Genomic DNA, 19,272 nt, shown 5'->3' on the forward strand with positions numbered 1-19,272 from the left:
AGTGTTTTTGAAGGGTGGCGAAGCGGAAACGGGTGGGGAACCGGAACTTTAGCTTTTGGACAATCTTAATCTGCTAGTACAACTAAATATTTAGTTGTAGTTGTTGACTATCTGTTTCAAATTGCAACTGAACTTAAAATCATAACTTGGCGCCATATTTCAGGCCAACATTTTTAGTAACATCAAATTGAATTTTCTGTATTTTAATCGTTTTCATTTCTTTTGAGTTTTGAGTCTGTACAATTTTTAAAACAAACGATAAAATTCACGAGCGTCGGCTTGAAATAAGCTAGACTGGCAACACTTTCGGTCGCTCGGGCCGAAAAGTCTGGCAACGCCAGATTTCGATATCATTTTCAGCAAAAATATCGATATATTTTGATCTGGTTCACGGAAAGTCTGGCAACGCTGCCATACTTTTCGGTGCCGCGACCAGCGTTGCCAGATCAAAATATATCGATATTTGCTGAAAAATATCGCGATTTCGATACCCTTCTCAGGGAAAATATCGATATATTTATCAACAACCCTGCAGAAACGAAGCTGAGGCAAAAAGCAGCCGAAAAAAACGTACGCCTAGCAAGTCCAATCGAATAAACTAATTGTCGTGCAATGTTCTCGCGTTGGGCAACCGAAGCGCATTTTTAGCCACAAAACCAGGGATCGCGCGGCGCACTGTATATTATTTTTTCGTTTTTAGTGAAAGTGTAAGTAGTGCTCTTGTTGTTGCTGCTTCGGCTAGTTGTTGTTGTGTTTGTATATATCCGCCATAGTCGATTTCGATATCGATAATCATTCCTAACAAAATATACATTTATTTTTTGTTGTCCGCAAAGAAAAAGAACAAAAAAACCACGATTAACCCAGAGACCGTCAGAGCGAGCGAGAAGGGGCGAGTGGAGAGAGCGAGAGAACGCCAGAGTGCAAAGTGCCAAAAAAAAACTATAAAACCGACAAAAAATATTGAAACGCACGCGTTGTAAGTAAAGTAAAGTAATTAGAACGAGAGTTTAAAGTGGAGGTGGCGATAAACGAGCGTGCAAGGCAGGCGTAGCAAAAGTGCCAACGAAAAATTTCTCGTGCGAAATAAAATACACAAAATAAATGAAAGAAACGCCGAAAGAAAAGTGCCGCAACTGGAGTTTTCCTCGGTTTCCCCCATTTATTTGTATTTTTTTAATTCTAATTCTTAATTTCCCCTTTGTGCGAAGCGACTGTGAAAGGTATAAAAAACGGAAGCAAGGTGTAGCAAAAGACAAAAAAGTCAGCAGAGCGCGCATGAGTGTGTGTGTGTGAGTGCGATTGCGAGGAAAAGAAAGCAATCGAAAAAATGGAAATGAATAGCAAGAAAAAACTGAAAAAACGAAGGAAAGCGTATATGTACATAAACGCGAAAAACGAGCGAATCTAATAATTTTCTTTTGAAATAAATAAGTTCCGCTCGCGTCTGTATGGGTGCGCTGTACATGGTCGTGCGAGAGTATGTGTGTGCTTCTTCTTTATTTTCGTTTTTTTTACACCATGCCTCCTTTTTATTTTTGTGTGCATTGGTGAAAATACTTTGCAATTAAAACACGATACAACATATTAATTGCGAATAGAGGTGACATTTTTTTGTTTCTTGGTAAAAATGCACAAACGCACACACGCTCTGGGAAAGCGAAGAAATTGCGTTACACAAGCACGCCCGCTGCCGGCCGCGCAGTCGCGGCGCTGCCGACGACGTCAGAACCTTCGCTGTGGTGAACAAGTGTACATGTGTGTGTATATATGTGCCGTGTCCGTGAGTGTCGCGTGTCTCTCTCTGCGTGGTGTGTGTGCGTGCCTCCGATAATCGAGTAATTTTTTTTTAAGTGCTGCAAGCAAGCAAAGTAAAAAATAACAAACAAAAGGAAGAATCACAAAAATAATGCGAATTTTTGCAAAAAGCAAACAAACACACACGCCAAAGCGCGAGCTAGCTGCACATTTTGTCCGTTCAACGCCCACGCCTACGTCGACGTCGACGTAAGCAGTGCTGCCGGCGCACAGTGGAGCCAAAAGTCAAGCCAAGTAAGTAGCCTATCCAGAGGAATATAATACATATAATCAAGCAGTGCAGACACCCTGGAATTGGTGGAGAATCTAAATTCAATGCTTGTAATTCGTTGAAAATAATAAAATATTTTAAATAAACAAATATGTATGAGCTCGCAATTTAAAAATATGTTCGATAAAAAAAATGAATAATTATGTTAAAGCATTTTTAAATTATACATCTTCTTTAAATCTATTTAATTCTTTTTTTTGTTGTCCTGTAAAAAAATATTCATATTTAAAGGTGTACAAAATTGTTAATATCTAAAAAAAACATTAGTTTCCTCTTAGGGAGTTTCATTGGTTCAGTGTTAGTTTGATATTTACAAGTTAAAGATAGTATTTTACTATTGTAAAATATATTTGCTTTATCCAAAATGTTTAAAAAATGGGCTCTCTCGCGATTTTGATTATTGCTATTATTCTTTCTTTGATCATCTTAGTTGTGGGCTTTCTATCACCAATAAAATAAAGGCTTACAAGAGTTTTATAATCATTTACCTTGTAATGAATTAGCATTAACGACCGATAAGAATAATTGTTGTTTAAAAAAATAATTTATAGTGGTAAAGACTTGGGGAGATGTCTTTGAAATAACGAGCGAAATTATAAATTGTTAATGTGTCTTTTTTTTATTTATTTATTTTTTGTCATGTGAAAGGTGGGAAATTAATCATTCAGTGGTTAGTTGGTCCTATTCATAATATTCTTTAATGTTTCGTTAACTAAATGTACGACTTTTAATGAAATCTTCCAAAACTGAATACAATTTTTTTTAGTTGATAAAAAAAAGCTTTGATGCGAATATAATTTATTAACATTTTCTCAACGGCTCGATAACATTTTAATGATACAAATTATTGAATTCCTACTGTACGACGTCTGTTGGCGGCTATGGCGACGTTTCCATAAAATTAACAGTCCGCCGGTCAAAGGAATTTAAATTAAATAAAACGAATTTTGTACGAAAACTCTTTGTGTGCGCGCCTGTTGTTGTGTATTTCATTATTGCGGCAAAGTGCAACGTTTGCACTGGAAATGACATTGAAAATGACGGCAGCACATAATTATAAAATGTTTTGAAGTTGGATTTTCTTCCATTTTCTGTCAGCTTTGGGTAGTCGTTCTTTATCTGGATATGGGTGCGTGTTTAGAATCAAATACTGTGGTTATCGGTTAGTTGTTTCCCATCCTCAACTAAACAAGCCATAGTTGAAAATGTATTTTTCTGAACGAAAAGAACCATGTATGTAGATAAACTTGGGGTCGAAACAAAACAAACAAACAGTTTTCGCCTGTAATTTTTCTATATCATAATAAAAGCGGGTGAACAATACCCTTTTCTTTTTTTTGTAACAGTGAGTAGAGAAACCAGTCCCCAAAGTTAAAGTGCCGTTTAAGATAATAGACTTTTATTTAAATTATCATTAGGGTTAACCTTAGATTAAAATAAATAAGAAGGAGAACAACCACGTTTAATAAACAATAATTTTCTATATTATCTGTAATGTTAATTATTTCCAGCTAATTACTATGTGTTGCACTCGCAAGGTTTTACTGTATTAAGGAAATTCGCTGTGCAGGTTGCGAGGGTGTCTGCGACAAGGCCGAAAAGAGAGGGAGAGGGCAGCAGAGGAAGGAACTAAGTGTAAGTGCAAACGGGAAGTGGTAGAGACAGGAGAGAGTGAGAGAGAGAGAGAGAGAGAGTTAACTATTGCACGCTATATGATGGCACAATATCACACCCACAGGCACACCAACGCCCACAAACTTTTGCAGAGGCACATACACATGCATGAGCAGAGCCAGTGTTGTCAACTTCCTGTGCACGTGTACGTGTCTTGCCTGGCAACGCCACAGAAATAAAAAAGATGGAAATAAACAGTTTAAAGTCGGGACTTTTCGGGCACAGCTGTTTTCCTCATGCATGTGTGTGTGCTCCGATTTTTGCGTTTCGTTGGCAACACTTTTACACTACTCACACGTACATATCTTAGCAAGTGTGTGTGTGTGTGTACGGTGTCCTTCGACTGCGTCATTTCACTTCCTTTTCGATATTTTGTACACAATTTGCACACTGCCAGAGTTTTATCGATTATTCCAACCTGCATCAGAGTAAATTCGATTATCAATGAATGAATTATAATTATTCATATTTTTATTAAGTATTCATTCTTAGTATTCCACTATTATTACAATATTTGGATATTATCTTTTCTTATTAACCCTTTTTTTAATTGTTGTCAGTAGTTAACACAGTTGTTGTCGATTAAAAATTATAATACTATGTAATTGATTTTTGATAGTTCGAAGAATAATTGTTTGTATAAATAAATTCTCTGATGGGGCACGAAAATCAGATAAAATATTGAAATTAATCCTTGATTTAAGGATTATTACAAAATTATAATATATATATAACTAGAATTATTGATTTTGGCGGGAAAACTGCTACGCTGACATAATTTTTCGTTCGTTAATCGATTGGAGCAGTGTAATTTTATCAGTGTTGTAAAACGGCCGCAGCAGAGGCAGCGGCGTCGTCGTTAACGTTGACCGAGAAACGCTGGCTACGATTTCGCACTAGTTGCGTTGCGCTGCGTCGCCGTCACTGCTCTGCTGACGTTGACGCCGACTGCGATATCCTGTGCTCCTTTCGTTGAGCTCCTATAACCGCTCTCTTGCTGTCTCTCTCCAGAGCATGTTCAGAGAACGCCAGGCTCGTTCTCTCGTACTCGTTCTCGTCGTTCAGTGTTGCCAACTCTTCTCGACATAAAAAATCTAACCTTAAACTTAAAAAAAAAGCTGTAAATCGCCAGAAAATTTAGATTACAGCTAAAAAATAACGCTAGAGTAGTTAAACGATATTTTTGAGTGTGTCGATTTTGGTAATATATATGGAAAAATAACGGAGGATCCTTTTGAAAACCGTCCGATCTATCATCCAAAAATCTAAATTGGCAACGCTTGGCTCACTGTGCCCCTTAGCTTTCTTCTGCCTTTTAGTCAGTATTGCCAGTCAGTATAGCATATTTGTATTATCCAAAAATGGACCTTTAATTTACACAAACTCTTTAGCCACACTGACTTTTCCAACCTCGGATTAGCTAAATGACTGAGAATATCGTAAATGCAGTTGGTAGGAAAACAGCTGTTTTCAGTTATTTTGAGTATTTGTTGTTGTCCGGGATGAATAGAATTCAAGAACAACCATGAAAACAAGAAACATTTTTTTCGTGAATTATTCATGAATTAAATATATCCATTGACGCTAATAAAAAAAAAAAACCCCTACTTGTGTTTCTGTTTTTGTTGATGGTTTACGTTTCTTGAATAGTTTTGTTGTGCATAAATTGCACTTTAAATAAAAAAAATCCGTTTTTGTTTAAAATTATTTTATATATTTTTATTGTTTCAAAAGAATTTGGATGTTGTCACACGTATAAGTTGCCAGAAAAATGAGTTACGCTTATATACATTAACAATAAATAAATATTTACATTATTACGAAAAAAAAGTCGAATTTAATACGTTGTAGTATTTGGTTATAGCTTCTTTAAGCTTATTTTTGGTCATAATTTGGCAACACTGTTGTAGCGCTCTGTCGGTTTTGTCAGTCGAATTCTGCCAGCACAAAATCAATGCGAATTTTCCGCGCTGCCGTCTTGCCACGTTTTCCGCATTTTTTTTTTCGTATTTCCACCAGCGGTTTGCCTTTTATAAATTATTTTTTTCAAATATTTATTGACTGCATTGATTTATGTTAAAAAAAAAAACAACTGCTGGCATTACATAATTGTGTGCGTGTGTGCGACGTTGTGTATGTGTTTGTGTCACGTGCGTTTCTCTCTCGCAACGGTGTTTGTGTGCTATTGTGTGGGTGTAGGCGGCATCGCAAGTTTAAAATTTGCATTTTCAAGAATGCCGGCAGCAAAAAAAAAAATCCAGAAACTCGATTTTCGCAGACATCAAACTAAAAATTAAACAAAGATCTATTAGAAACAATTAAAAATAAATTTTTTTTTTTTTTTTTTTGTGTATACGCGTGTGTGTTAGTTGTTTAAAAGAAAACTCGCACCAGAAAGAGTAAGCAAGGACTTTATTTATTAAATGTACAGCTTCTAATATTGAATTTTTTTTTATTCTTATATTAATATTACCTTGTTCACACAGGTCATTTATCTTATTTTTCCTGGTGACCTTTTAAAACAATTTAACTTAAAATTTTTAAGTCCCATTAAAGATCTAAAAACGAATAAGACCTTTAAAAATATTAGAAAGTCCCATAAATTATCTCTGTGAAAGGGTAGTCAAACAAACTTTACGGTGTAAAGCAGAGCAAAAATATTATATGTTTAACCTGGAAGCTTATTATTTATGAGTACTGTTTTTTTTTTTAGTGACAATACAGGTGTGAAACCAATTAGCTAATATATTTTTTAAACAGTGGCAAAGTTCGAGGGAGACAACAATGCTGTAACCAAAACCGGGCTTCTCAATCATCGATCAGTGATCACAACTGATTGTGTTAAACAAAGCGAGAATGAAAAAAAAATAAAAAATTCCCCTACAAAGACCCTCTTGCTTATTGGGTAATCTAGGAATATGAACACTTTTGCTATCTGCTGATACAATCGGCCTGGAAATGCCTAGTGGCTTTTTGTTATTGTTCACAAATTGTTTCGAAACAAAAGAATGAAGTGCAAAAAATACAAGAGATTTAAAAACTCCATACAGACACACACAATCGATAAGATTATGATTTTGTGCCTATTTAACTTCTTTGTTACTTGATTTTAATATACAAAACGTATGTGTATGTTATTTTACCTGCTCTCTCGATTCATTCTCTCATTGATATTTTGGTGTTTTTAAGTTTAAGCAATATTATATAGAGTGTTTAAGAAATAGTTGGTGTTACGATAGATACATAGATACTGAGTATTAGCTGGAAACTATCTAAAAAAAAGCTTTAATAAAACTATGAATTTGTGGTAAATTTTGAAATATTTTTTCTTTAAAGATAAATAGTTCAGTTAATCATCGGATTTGCTTTTTATTTCTTTAACAATAGGCCCAATACCGTCTCCCTAAAAGGTATTTGTTAGCCTTAACCTCGTTGATCCAAAATGCAAAGGAATAATTGAAGTTGGGGGCAGGAGAAGTTAAGAAAGTAAGGGAAAACAACGACATGCAAATACCAAATTATTCGCTTTATTCGTAATTCTCGCTCTGTTGGTTGTTGGTTGGGGCGCGTGTATCAATAAATAAAGCCAACTAAAAATACGTGTGAAAAGCACGCGAAAATAGCCGGCAAATAGCAACAACAACAACAACAACAACAACAAAAGCAAATGGAAAGCGAGAGGAAAATACGACAGGGAAAAGGAGAGGCGAAAATTATGACGCGCGCGCGACTTTTGTGCGAAGGCGACCTCGATGGACCCCGCCTTCTTTTTGCCAAAAATAATCCCCATTGGCGACAGTTTCAGTGGGTTTCTTTTCGTTTATTAATTTTTTTTTTTGTTCAGACGCGGAGGTGGAAATGGGGCCGATGGAATACCATGAATACCTCGGAAAAAGGGGGTTACCAAATAGGGAGGTCTATGTATATAAATGGCTCCATTTTAAATTCAATTAAGCGAACTCAGGGGAATCATCGAGCTGCTGTCTGCCAATAGTTTAATGGGTTTGGGAAATCAAATGCCAATAAACAAAAGCGTACCCCGTAAAAAAAAAAAAAAAAAATACAATGGGGATAACATACTTATTCTATGAAACGTCAGGATACTTTTCTTGAAAACTAATTTATACGGTTTTTAATTCAAACACAATTCAAACTATCTGTAAAAATACTACTAGTTTGTGTGACATTATGCATTTATTTATAGTTATATTCATATTATAATTTAAAATGCCTCCTATTAGAGGTACTTTAATGCTCCATTTAAACCATTTTATATTCAAAGGTTTATAATTTACCTTTGAATATAAAATGGTTCCACTCAGTGCTTCACATATTGACCTTTTCCAATTTGATTCGAAGGTGTTCATATGACTGACTGACTCTCCATTTTAAATTCAATAAGACTTAAACTCAAGGGAATCGAACTGCCAATATGCCAGAAGTTTCACAAAATGATTGAAAACCAACAACAATTTAGGAACTCTTACACACATTTCCATGAAATCATCTCTCTTTGAACGTAATTGTGTAATTGAAATAATTTTGGAAATGCTTCTCGCATATACACTCCTGTCCACAATTATAGGACACCCCGAAAATCTTTCTTTCGACTCTCGTAGGAAAATCGGGAAGTATATTACAACAAAATGAAGTATGCAGAATTGAAGCTTAATGAATTCTGCTTAAAAAAAAATTAAATAAAGCACAAAAGTCTGTATAAAAACTGTACGACATGATTTAGTTTCAATTTTTTTTTTTTTTTTTTATTAACAATTTAATAAATTTAATAATTCTCGTGTTTTTGTTAATGTGTATAATAATTAAAACGTATTGAGAGAATGGGTTCTTTCCGCTCACACTTCTCATTTCAGCTTTAGCCCCTTTTTTATGGAGCGGCCAAAATGTTTGCCTTGACGCTTTTAACCTTGATGGATTCGCGTTGGAGGCGTTGGGCGGAAAAGCGGGGGTTGGTTGGTGGTGTGGGTGGGAGAAATGTTTGCTTCCGAAATGCCTCAGCATACTTTCTGGAGTGTGGTCACAAACACACACAAACATCTCTTACCCCTTGGCCGGGCATTGATTTTCCGCTTTTCCTTATTTATTATTTTTTTTTCTTGATTTTGTTGTGTATTTAGTAGTCTCTTTCTTTTTTTTTTTGGGTCGCCAGGCAGCCGCAATGCTTACAACTTGTGTACCCTCTCCTCTTGTCACTCTTTAGATCGATAATTTTCATGATAGAGCCTCGTCAGCATCATTTTTGAATGAACGAAAAGGTTATTAGATGTGACGAGCAAGATATTGCCTTTGATCCCTTTAAAAGTTCCACAACTTTGCAATTTTTGGCTGCAAATTGTTGATTCAATTGATTCTTTGACAATTTTAATCAATTAGGTGCAAATAAATCTCTTGAAAATAGGAAAAAATTAAATATTAAGTTAAAATATATATTATAAAAAATATGTGTATGTAATATAAATGTAATGTCTAATATTTGTTTAAAGAAGTAGGTTGTTCTTTTATATAAGCTTTAAGGCAAATTCCTCATATTAATATTATTACCACATATTAATGATATCAATTATAATTATTTGGGTATTCAAATTGTACATATAGACAATATACAAGTAATGTCCAAATATAATACAAGATTCAGACTCAAAACTAAAATGTAATACTCCAAGGAATTAAAGAAGTAATCACTTAAGTGCGGCTAAAAGTCAATTGTCCAGCATTATTTCAATTTAGGCAAAATTCCTCGAATACGCAAATATATATCCCTTTTTAAAACATTAATTACCGAATTGAGCTGGCTTTGCGCGAATTTACTTAGCCCAAACACGCAATTTCCTTGGGTTAAGTGACCTTCGCCTCATTCACAATACTTCTCGTTTTCGCTTTACGTTTTCGGGTTCGTTTTTTTGTGTGTGCTTTATTTTATTTGTATTTCTATTTTTCCTACACTTTTTGGTCAAATTTTGAATGAGCTAATTGAATGAATGGAAATGAGCTTACGATTTATTTTCCAAGGGGGTGTGAGAAGGAAAGTAGGTGATGGGTATGGGGACTGGGGTGGCTTGGAAATTGGAGAACCTTTTCGGCGCTGCGGCATTTGGTTTTGTGGGTCAAATGGCGGCAGTCGCATGACGACAGCCACGAAAAGCAACGAAACGTCCTCGTTGTCATCGTCGGTGTGTCGCCAGTGGTTGCCACCCATCTTCTTCTTCCACTCTCCTGCAAGTCACTCGGGAAATTCTGCCCTTTGACATGTTTCCCTCTCGACTCCTCCCCTAGTTTGTTCTTTTCCTGCAATTTGTCCCTTTTTTTTAATTTATTTTGTGTTCTTTCTTAATTATTTATTTATACGCCCTTTAGGCGGAAGGCTATTCAATATTTAATTAAAACCTTTACCTGCGATTGCCTTGACTAAGGTAATATTGATTCGACAAAAAATAACAACTATAGAGTCAAGTCCAAGTCCGGTTGATATAATCTTAATGGTTCATAGAGCCAGGCTTATTTTAGATTAGTTTATTATGTGTATCTTTAGGGTTTTAGATGAATGCGTTTCCCATGATACTTTTATATTTGTAAAAATCCCTAGTTTCTCCAAAACTATTACACTCAGTAAAAATCTTGAATGTTACAAGGATAATTTTGACTTTTAGTTACTGCTTTTTTTATGTAGTATGTTTCTATACTTATACTCGTCCTTTATTGGTCTTGAATTTATTGCCTGCAGTTTGGTCGTTTGCGTGGTGGAAACCCATAAATTCGTGGCTCCCCTTTCTTCATTCACTACCCCTCGCTCTCTCACCCTCCCTCTCTGGCGCTGAAGCTCTCTCTCTTACTCTCTTTGGGACGCTTGGAGAGTGTTTTTGTTGTTGATCTATTTAAAATTAAATGGTGTCATTGTCAGGCGGTCGCAGGCAATTGGCACACGGCCATCCGTCTTTCTCTAGTGCTCTCGCTCTGGCTCTCTTCTTCTTCTATAATTTTTTTTTCTGCTGCAGGACACTGCCAAAGGACTCATGGGGCGCCGTGTCCTAATTGAATTGTTTTCGCCTGCTCAGAGGAGCAGCTTAAGTTATCCAAATGAAATCACCACTAAATAATATTAGTCTTGGCATATTCATACGGCTTAGAATATATTTGCTTCAATTTTAGTTGAATTTTAGTTAGAATATGTGAAATTAGGGAGAACCTAAAAATAAAATAAATAAATAATATTGGTAAACTAATGTATTAAAGTTTATAATTTTTATAAATATTTTATATATTTTATTTTATTTACATTGGTATATTGTCTTTCCTGATGTTTTGTGAGAGTATTTGGAATTAATTTCCATTTCTATGGGTTTTGAAAATGAATTCTGATATAAAAATCGGAATTTTTGATTTTGTAAATAAAAAAAAAATGTAAAAAAAAGTATGCTGCAAATCAAGAAAATCAGTATCAGTATTACTTTTGGAAACCTTTTTAATCGATTTGTTGTGCTATAAGAAATATTTCAAGAAAAGAACTTCCGATCAATTAGAGCGAAGTAAGCTTGGTCTCCTAGTAAATGTATAAAGTTTTTACCCTATTTGCTTATATTTTCTATTATCTAAGGGTAGTCATTACCCTAAAGCCCTTAAGGGGTTATATACAGTTGTACCGCGCAAAAAAATGCAATTTTGTCGATTTTTTTTTGACATCATAAAAAATATTTATCAAAAATGTTTTACCGTCGTTGTTTAGTACATGTTTCTGGGTACTTTATACAATTTTTTCATAAAAAAATATTAAATATTAAAAATGTTATGGCCGAATTCCAAGATCGTCTTTTTTTCGATGGTGACTTGCGGTGGACATCATATCCCGAGAACGGTTCATCCGAAATCAACAATTCAAAAAAATTTCGTTAGTATATTGTATTGCCTAGTCCTCTAGACCATGGATTTGTAAAAATTTTGATTAAAAAAAAAATGGCGACGGTTTTAACAAAAAATTTACTTTTTCAAGGTATAAGATTTTCGAAATTTGGTGTTGATCGGATTAATAGTTTTTTAGTTATCGTGTCCACCGCAAAGGTAATTTCGAAAAAACAAGGTTCTGAGATAATCGCGTTTAAAGTTTCAAGTTTGTTCCAGCCGACGTGCAGATCGTGCGCTATAAATTGCTACAACTTCGGTTCTAAAGCTCCGATCGTTATGAATTTTTCTGAGAGTATTCTCAACAGTATATACTTGAAGAATATGCAATAAAAAAAAGTCGATTTTTTTTATCATCACAACTGTATATAACCCCTTAAAAATGTGCCTTAAACTAAAAATAACCTACAGAACTTTTTATATTATTTTATTTAAGAACTCAACGAATTGGCCAAGTGTAACATTCTGATGTTTTGTTGTTATGTGAAAGCACATACTATAGCATGCAACTCTGGGCTCTTGGGTGACGTAGAAGACGTATTTAAAGCACTTAGACAAGAAGGAGAAAAATCTATTAAGGGAAAGTAGGTGCTCTTTGGGGGTGTGGATTTCACACAGGGGTGGCGATTTCAAATAGGTCAATCAGTTTGTTTCGGGCCACGCCCTAACCTTCGCCCCTATGTGACTAACGCAACCGAAATTACCCGCTTTGTGGCGGCCTGTCTGCCTTCTCCTACTTTCCTTCGATATTCCCCACCGAACTGACCTAACTTTTCCTATTTTTTTTTTTTTTGTTTTTTTTTTTTTTTTTTTTTTCTCAGCTGACCCGCAGCCAATCCATGCATCTCTCGCTCGCTCTCACACTCGCTGGCACACTCTTCCACTTTGATTAACATCTGTTTGTGAATTACGATGCAATTTATTTTGTTGACACAGGGACGGGGCAGAGGCGGGCGAGAGAGGGGTCATTAGTCAACCCTTTTCTCCCATTCTCGCTGCCTCATTTAGCTTTAATTTACTTGCAATTTACACACAACTAAATGCCAATTTCTCTCTTTCTTCTTACAGGCAAGCCATCTCTTTCTCCGACACTTTTTGAGGAACTGCCAATAAGAGAATAGGCGCGCACTACTCCCAATTGGACCATAACTGCAGTTCTTTGTGTTTTGTGTGTGTGTGCGTGTGTATGCATGTAGGGTGTGAATTAAACAAAACAAAATAAGAAGCAGCTGACAAAATTTACCAAAAATTTAACTAAAAAAATGTCTTGCTGTTGTGCAACAAAGGTAAAAAACAAAGAAAATAATAAACAACAACCGCGACATTAAAATAAAGAATCTGAAAAGAAGGAACAACAAAGAATGCAGACTAAAGAACGAAAAATAAGTGTGAATGAGTCAGTGAATGTGAGTAAAAAACAAAAGCAACAAAAATATCACCCAAACACTGCAAGAAAGATTGCATATAAAAATAAACAAAAAAACATAGGATAATATATATATATAAATATTTATATTTTTTAACCAGTAAATTTTTCATTAAATTTATTTAGTTTGCAGTAAAAAGTTAATATATCAAAATTGGCTTTAGTATTATTTTTAATTTTAAAAATTAACCTTGAGCACCTAAATATTTAAACATTTTAAATGTTTTGGTATATAATACAGAATAAGTCATGTTTTTATTATTGTTTTAACATTTACAGCAAATAAATCAGTGTTAAAAACAATAGGCATAGGAAAAAAGTGAAAATTAAAAAAATCAAAGAAAATGCCCAGGCAGCAGTACAATAAAAATTAAATAAATCAAGAAATTAAATAATAATATCAAATATATAAGAACAAACAAAAAATAGACTTGCTTGCATGCCAATGGCCCTGCATTTTCCTGCGAAAAACTGCAGCAGTCGAAGAAGAAGCAAAAACAACAAAAAGCAACCACAACAACTACTGCAGGAGAGCAATAGCTGCTATTAAGCTTCCTTTTTTTTGTGGTGAAAAACAAAAATAAATAATAAGCTTAAATTTTAATATAACAATATAAAACATATAAAATTCAATGACGCTTGGCTGAAAATTAAATTGCAAAAAACAACAACAACAACACCAGCAGCAGCAATATCCAAGAACAATAAATAAACACAACAAACTAATTAATTCAACACAGAACCAATCACCGACCAAAACCAGAACAAGAACAACAAGAACAGCAACGGCAGCAAGGATACGACACAGGAGAGGAGAAAAAGGCATAAGAGGAAGCAGTAGGATATCGACGACGCAGAAGAAGAAGAGGAAGGGTTAAGAAGAAGCGCGAGAAGGGTAGAGAGAAGCAGAAGAAGCACAGAAGCTGAAGAAGTTGAAAAGATGAGCGGTCGTCCAAGAACTTCCTCCTTCGCCGAGGGTAATAAACAGTCGCCGAGTCTGGTGCTGGGAGGCGTCAAAACATGCAGTGAGTATATCGATACATCAAATTTTAATAGCTACACATAATTTAGACCCCGAAAACAATGAGGATTAACTGTAGACACAAATTATTTAAATTTAGTTATCCAAATTACCTAGAAATATAATCAAAATCTGTGGAAAATGTATGGAAATATATGGAGATACTACCCTAAGATATAAAAAGGTTACAAGTTCTAAAATCAACACAAGTCGTTATCTATCTTATGTTGCTCTGGTAAATTTTATTTATATTCAATATTTTTACGTATTAAATTCTTATGAAAAATGTATGGGTCTAGAGTTCTAGTTCATACATATAGTATCATATATTATACTAAAATGAGTAGTAAGATTCGAAGGGGGAAAGAGTCTTAAACGCGTAAACCCCTAGCTTCTAGGACAATGATTCTTGCATTATTGCATCTTCTTTATTAATAATCATCTTTTATCACTTGAAACTGTGCAAGTATAATGCATTTAAAAAGAAGCCTAGAACTTTATGACACACTAATAAGATGACACACTAATTATCCGGTTTATCGAACCGATCCGCAAATGCACAATGTTCGCCAGATGCAATCAATATCTGAGGTCAGCCCGAAAGTGTGCTATTCGCAACCGGAAAACAAAATGAAAAGAAGCGACGTTGAGGAAGTTCAAGGTCAGCATGGAAAAGCGGAACATGCATAGGCAGAAAAAAAATCAAAGCAAGTTATTTCCATTACAGCATCATCCGATAACGTCTTAAAAATGTAATTTGTATATACATTGCTTTAATCAGTACGCAAAATCTAATGGAGAGCTGTATATATTTTAATTAAAATAAATATTATGTTACAAGTACTATTGGTATTCAAATTTAAAAAAAATAGTTAGAATATATTTTCAAACTTTCGTTTAATAATATTTAAATTATAATATTAGTATTTCGATTTTGAAAAATTATTTAAATGTGAAATACTTTTTAATAGATTCAACTTCTAAATCAAAAAATTCTTTTAGAACTTCTTCTTGACTTTAATTTATTATTTTAAGCAATGTTAGGTTGGAGTTTATTTATACATTTTTTTTAAGTAATTACACGAATTACACGTTAATTTTGCTGGGAGTTTATTTTTATTATGTTTTTTTATGCCATCAAATATTACTGTTCTTTTTTGCAAACTGCTGCTTTTGCCCTCGAATCGCTAGAAATGCTGAATAAAAACATTAAAACGGTTGTATTATCAGCGCTTACCGCTCGTCCCCTGTATTTCCCGCCGCCCCTTTTGGGCCTGCTGTGTGTCCACCTGTACACAGCCCCTCTCGCACCGCCCGTCTCCACTCATTTACTCGCTCCTTACTCTCTTTTGCTCGCCAATCGATTTGTGCACTCACACACAAGCACATTACTACTCACCACAATCGTAAGTTCTGCCGCTCTTTCTCCCAATTGGAGATTAATCTAGCACTCGCACGCTCTCGCTGTTGGCCGAGTGCTTACTCTCTCGTCTGTTCGCCGCGTTGCAAATTTGCCGCTTTGCGTGTGGCATGCAATAAATACCAAGGAAGTTCGGTTCGCCGGTCTGTCACGTAACCCGTCCCACTGTGCAGTGTCCAAATTAATTCGCCGCTCACAATAACATACGGACGGCGAGTGACGCGCATGCCAATCCACTATGGTCCTGCCGACCACTTTACTTGGCCAAAACCCATAACCCATACATAAAGTTGTATTTAAAATATAGTGACCATTATTTTTATTACTATTTTAAAAATTTGCCAATGAAAGATTTAGGATGTAGTTTCCTGATCCGAATAAATTGATCCAGTTTCATCCTGTAAGCAAAATATTGCGATTGGTAAAGTTGCATATATTTTAAATTTACACAGTTATTCATTTTGACCGAAAAAATGGTCGGCTAGACCATAGTGCAATGCCAGCACATGAGAAAGCACACACGCGCACACTTGCGCAAGTGTAAGTGAACATTTCACCCACGACCTGCTGACTGCTGCTCTTCGCCGCTTATTCTCTCTCTCGCCGTTGCTATCTCACTATTTTCGCTGCAACTTCAAGACGTTTCTTTATTCTCTATTTTAATACTTATCGCAAATTGGTTTCACCTTATTTAATTCCATTTAGATTAAGCTTTGAAATGGAAGTTTCAAAAATGCTTATTTTTTTATTGGTTTTTATACCTCTTTGTATTCTCTTACCATAATTGCTCTATATTTTCGGCGCAATAACCGAAGCGCTTTGGTGTTTCGCCGCAACTCCTAAGGCTCTCTTCATATGCCGCATTACTCTTTATTAAATATAGTGTAATTCTTTGTGTTATTGAATTGAAAACTTTTCTCAAATTTAGACTGTTAATTAATTATATTTTTAAGCTTGTTTGCTCTAAAAAACGTTTTACTTGAATATTTTTATGCTTTTTTAGTTCTCTCTTTCAATATTTGCCTCAAAAGTTGTGTTCTCTTCAATTACTTGGGTCTTTCGCAGTTTTCTCCGCTCTCTCTCTCTCTCTCTGTTGAATTCGCCGCATTTGCTGCTGCATACAGCTCAACGTGTGTGTGTCTCTGCTGTTATTTTTTGTTTTATTCAGTTTTTTCCCTCGGATTCCGCAGCGAAAAAGGCAAATTTTTAGTAGCACGAAATTCGTGGCGAGAAGAACGCTGAAATAAAAAAGCGCGCGCCACAAATTAAAGTTCCGCACAACGAAAAACATAAGAAAAAAACACGGAACAAATAAAAACAGACTGTGACTGAAACGGGGAGAAGAAAACTCTAAATTTGCCGCCACTCTGCCGCTGCCCGCGTCGCTGCCTGCTGCGTCGCTGCGTCCCCCGCTGCGCGCTGCCACTGCGAAATTTTAGTTCCAATCGAGATTCGCCCGCTGCGAGTTCAGTTCTCTCTCCACGCTCGCAACGCTCTCCATTCTCACCGCTCTGTTCTCCACTCTCCGCTTTGCATTTTTACTTGACAAAACAAAAAATAAAAAAACGAAATAAAACATTATAAGAAATCGGAAATAAAACTGAAATTAAGTCAAGAAACTGAAAAAGAATATTAGCACTGCGAACAGTAACCTCTTGTTTTTTAAGTGCTGTCTTTGTGCCTGTGTGTGTATGTGTGTATAAGTTGCTGCTGCGCTGCAGATAGCGACAGCGCAGCGACTGCGACGCCAATACCGCTGCAGCAAGCAGAAGTTTGACGAAGAAAACGGGAAAGAGAAATAAAAAGAAGGTCAACAGTTGAGAGAACTCCAATTCGGAATTCCCCCTCTCCCACTCACACCCACTTTTCCGCACCCCCCTCTCCACTGACTCCCGCTCTCTCTCTCTTTTGGCCGCCCACCCGCGCTGACGCCGACTGCGACTGCAACAGCGACTTTGACCGCGGCAGCGACAGCGACCGCGACAGTGGCGTCGCCGCTGCCCAGCGTTTTTCTATTCTTTCGCTTCTACTGCTGGCTGCTCAAGACATCGAGCATGTTGATCAACCGCGGCTCCCTGCTCGAAGGTAACACGAAAAAAAAAAAAATAAAATAATAAAACTCTCACTTTTTTTCTAAGGAAATCCTCGAAAAATGCAAAGAACATAAACAAACAAAAATGGGGGAAAAATAACAATTTAAATCAAGGAAATTTTACTCGAAAAATATCACCAAAAAGGCCTTCTCTACATTTATTAAATAAATATATAAAAATTATAACTTTCTAATAGGCACACATACATACAATACTAAGAAACAATTGTAATTTAATTAGAAAAAAGTTACCCCAATCAAAGGCGCTAATATGGCCAACCCCCTTTATTGACTGCATAAAAAAAAGAATAACCGAAATAACCCAAAAGATATTCTGTAGTATTACTAGATATTAATTTTATCAATATAATCATTCTGCTCGCTGGAAATTAACACAATATTCTAGAAAAAATTCACATTCAAAATTTAAATATATAATTTAAACAATAAATCAACAAAAATACCAAATGTATTCTATTTCCGCGGTTCTTCTGCTTCTTTTCTCCACCTGTCGCGAAAATTGGATTGTAAAAACAGAAATCAAAAGCAAGCGACACATTTGGATATCTAAAAATATCGAATAGAGCACAACATATAATTAATAATTTATTAATAATTTAACAAAATGGATCATAATCCAATTTGCACGCCCGGCGTTAAAAATAGCCAACGAGGAAATGGAAAATTATTATGCGAATTTAAATAGTGAAAAATGTAGTAGGGCAGGGTAGATTCTACGTTTAAAATATTACTTTAAAAAGCATTATATTAAAATACAATAATAAATAGTACAATAGACACAATATTTAAAAATATTGAAAATTAATTTTTTTTAAATAGTCAGCACATTTAATACTTACTTCTTAGGTATATAGTTTTGTTTTAAAGTGTATAAAATATAATTTTTAAATGGTTTTGACTTTTAATTTTACTCAACTTAAAATGCAATAGGTTTAAAAAAAAAAATAATAATAATAATAACAAACAATGCTGTATGCTAATTGTATCAGAATAATTTTAAAACCACCGAAATCATTGAGAACGGTTGAAAAGTTTTCTTTATGACTTTCGTTAAAGCAATCAATCAATGAATCATCGTTAACTAATTGATCAAGGTGGAAGCCATCATCTCGTTGGCTTTGCTTGGCATTGCAATTTGCAAATTAAATGAAATCAAAATGTGTACATTATTCGATTTTCATTTGGTTTTCCCTGTGCTGCACCTGGAATGCACTTCCAGTTGTCTCGTGTCATTGGTCAGTCGCTCGCTGCGGTTTAGCTGGAATGCCTAAAGCCATCTTGAAAGTTTTCCCCCGCCATTATTGACTCCTCCTCCCCAAAATGTATTCCACGTGGCACGTTTATTGCGAATTTGATTGCATTAAATCAATATTAAAAGTATTTCAACTTGGAAAACAAGGTAGAAGTCAATTTGCGTACACTTATGGAGTGTAATGAGCGTTGTCAGAACTATAAAAAATATCTGTATTGATAATATTTTGATAATTATTATTAGTTAATGAAATCAACACTTGTTTCTGTCTTCGATTAGACCTTGACACACTTACATATATTCTTATACAAACATACATATGAATTACAATAAAAATAAGCTTAAATCTTGAATTTTCTTGGCATA

At 35.1% G+C, this 19,272-nt stretch overlaps 1 protein-coding gene across 2 annotated transcripts in view; it reads left to right on the forward strand.

The window, feature by feature from the left end:
- Positions 1-537: 537 nt before the first annotated feature.
- sgg (shaggy) overlaps positions 538-19,272 on the forward strand; it is a 59,978-nt gene continuing 41,243 nt past the window's right edge. The window contains exons 1-2 of one of the 2 annotated variants that reach the window (XM_017162497.3): positions 538-707; positions 13,841-14,125. In XM_017162497.3, coding sequence (XP_017017986.1) covers positions 14,041-14,125 — 85 coding nt within the window. In that variant the 5' untranslated portion in view covers positions 538-707; positions 13,841-14,040. Of the gene's footprint in view, positions 708-835; positions 980-13,379; positions 14,126-19,272 lie in introns of those variants that run through there. The other variant, XM_041774982.2, reaches the window with a different exon arrangement.

This window comes from Drosophila kikkawai, chromosome X (assembly GCF_030179895.1).
Source record: "Drosophila kikkawai strain 14028-0561.14 chromosome X, DkikHiC1v2, whole genome shotgun sequence".
Lineage (NCBI taxonomy): Eukaryota > Metazoa > Arthropoda > Insecta > Diptera > Drosophilidae > Drosophila > Drosophila kikkawai.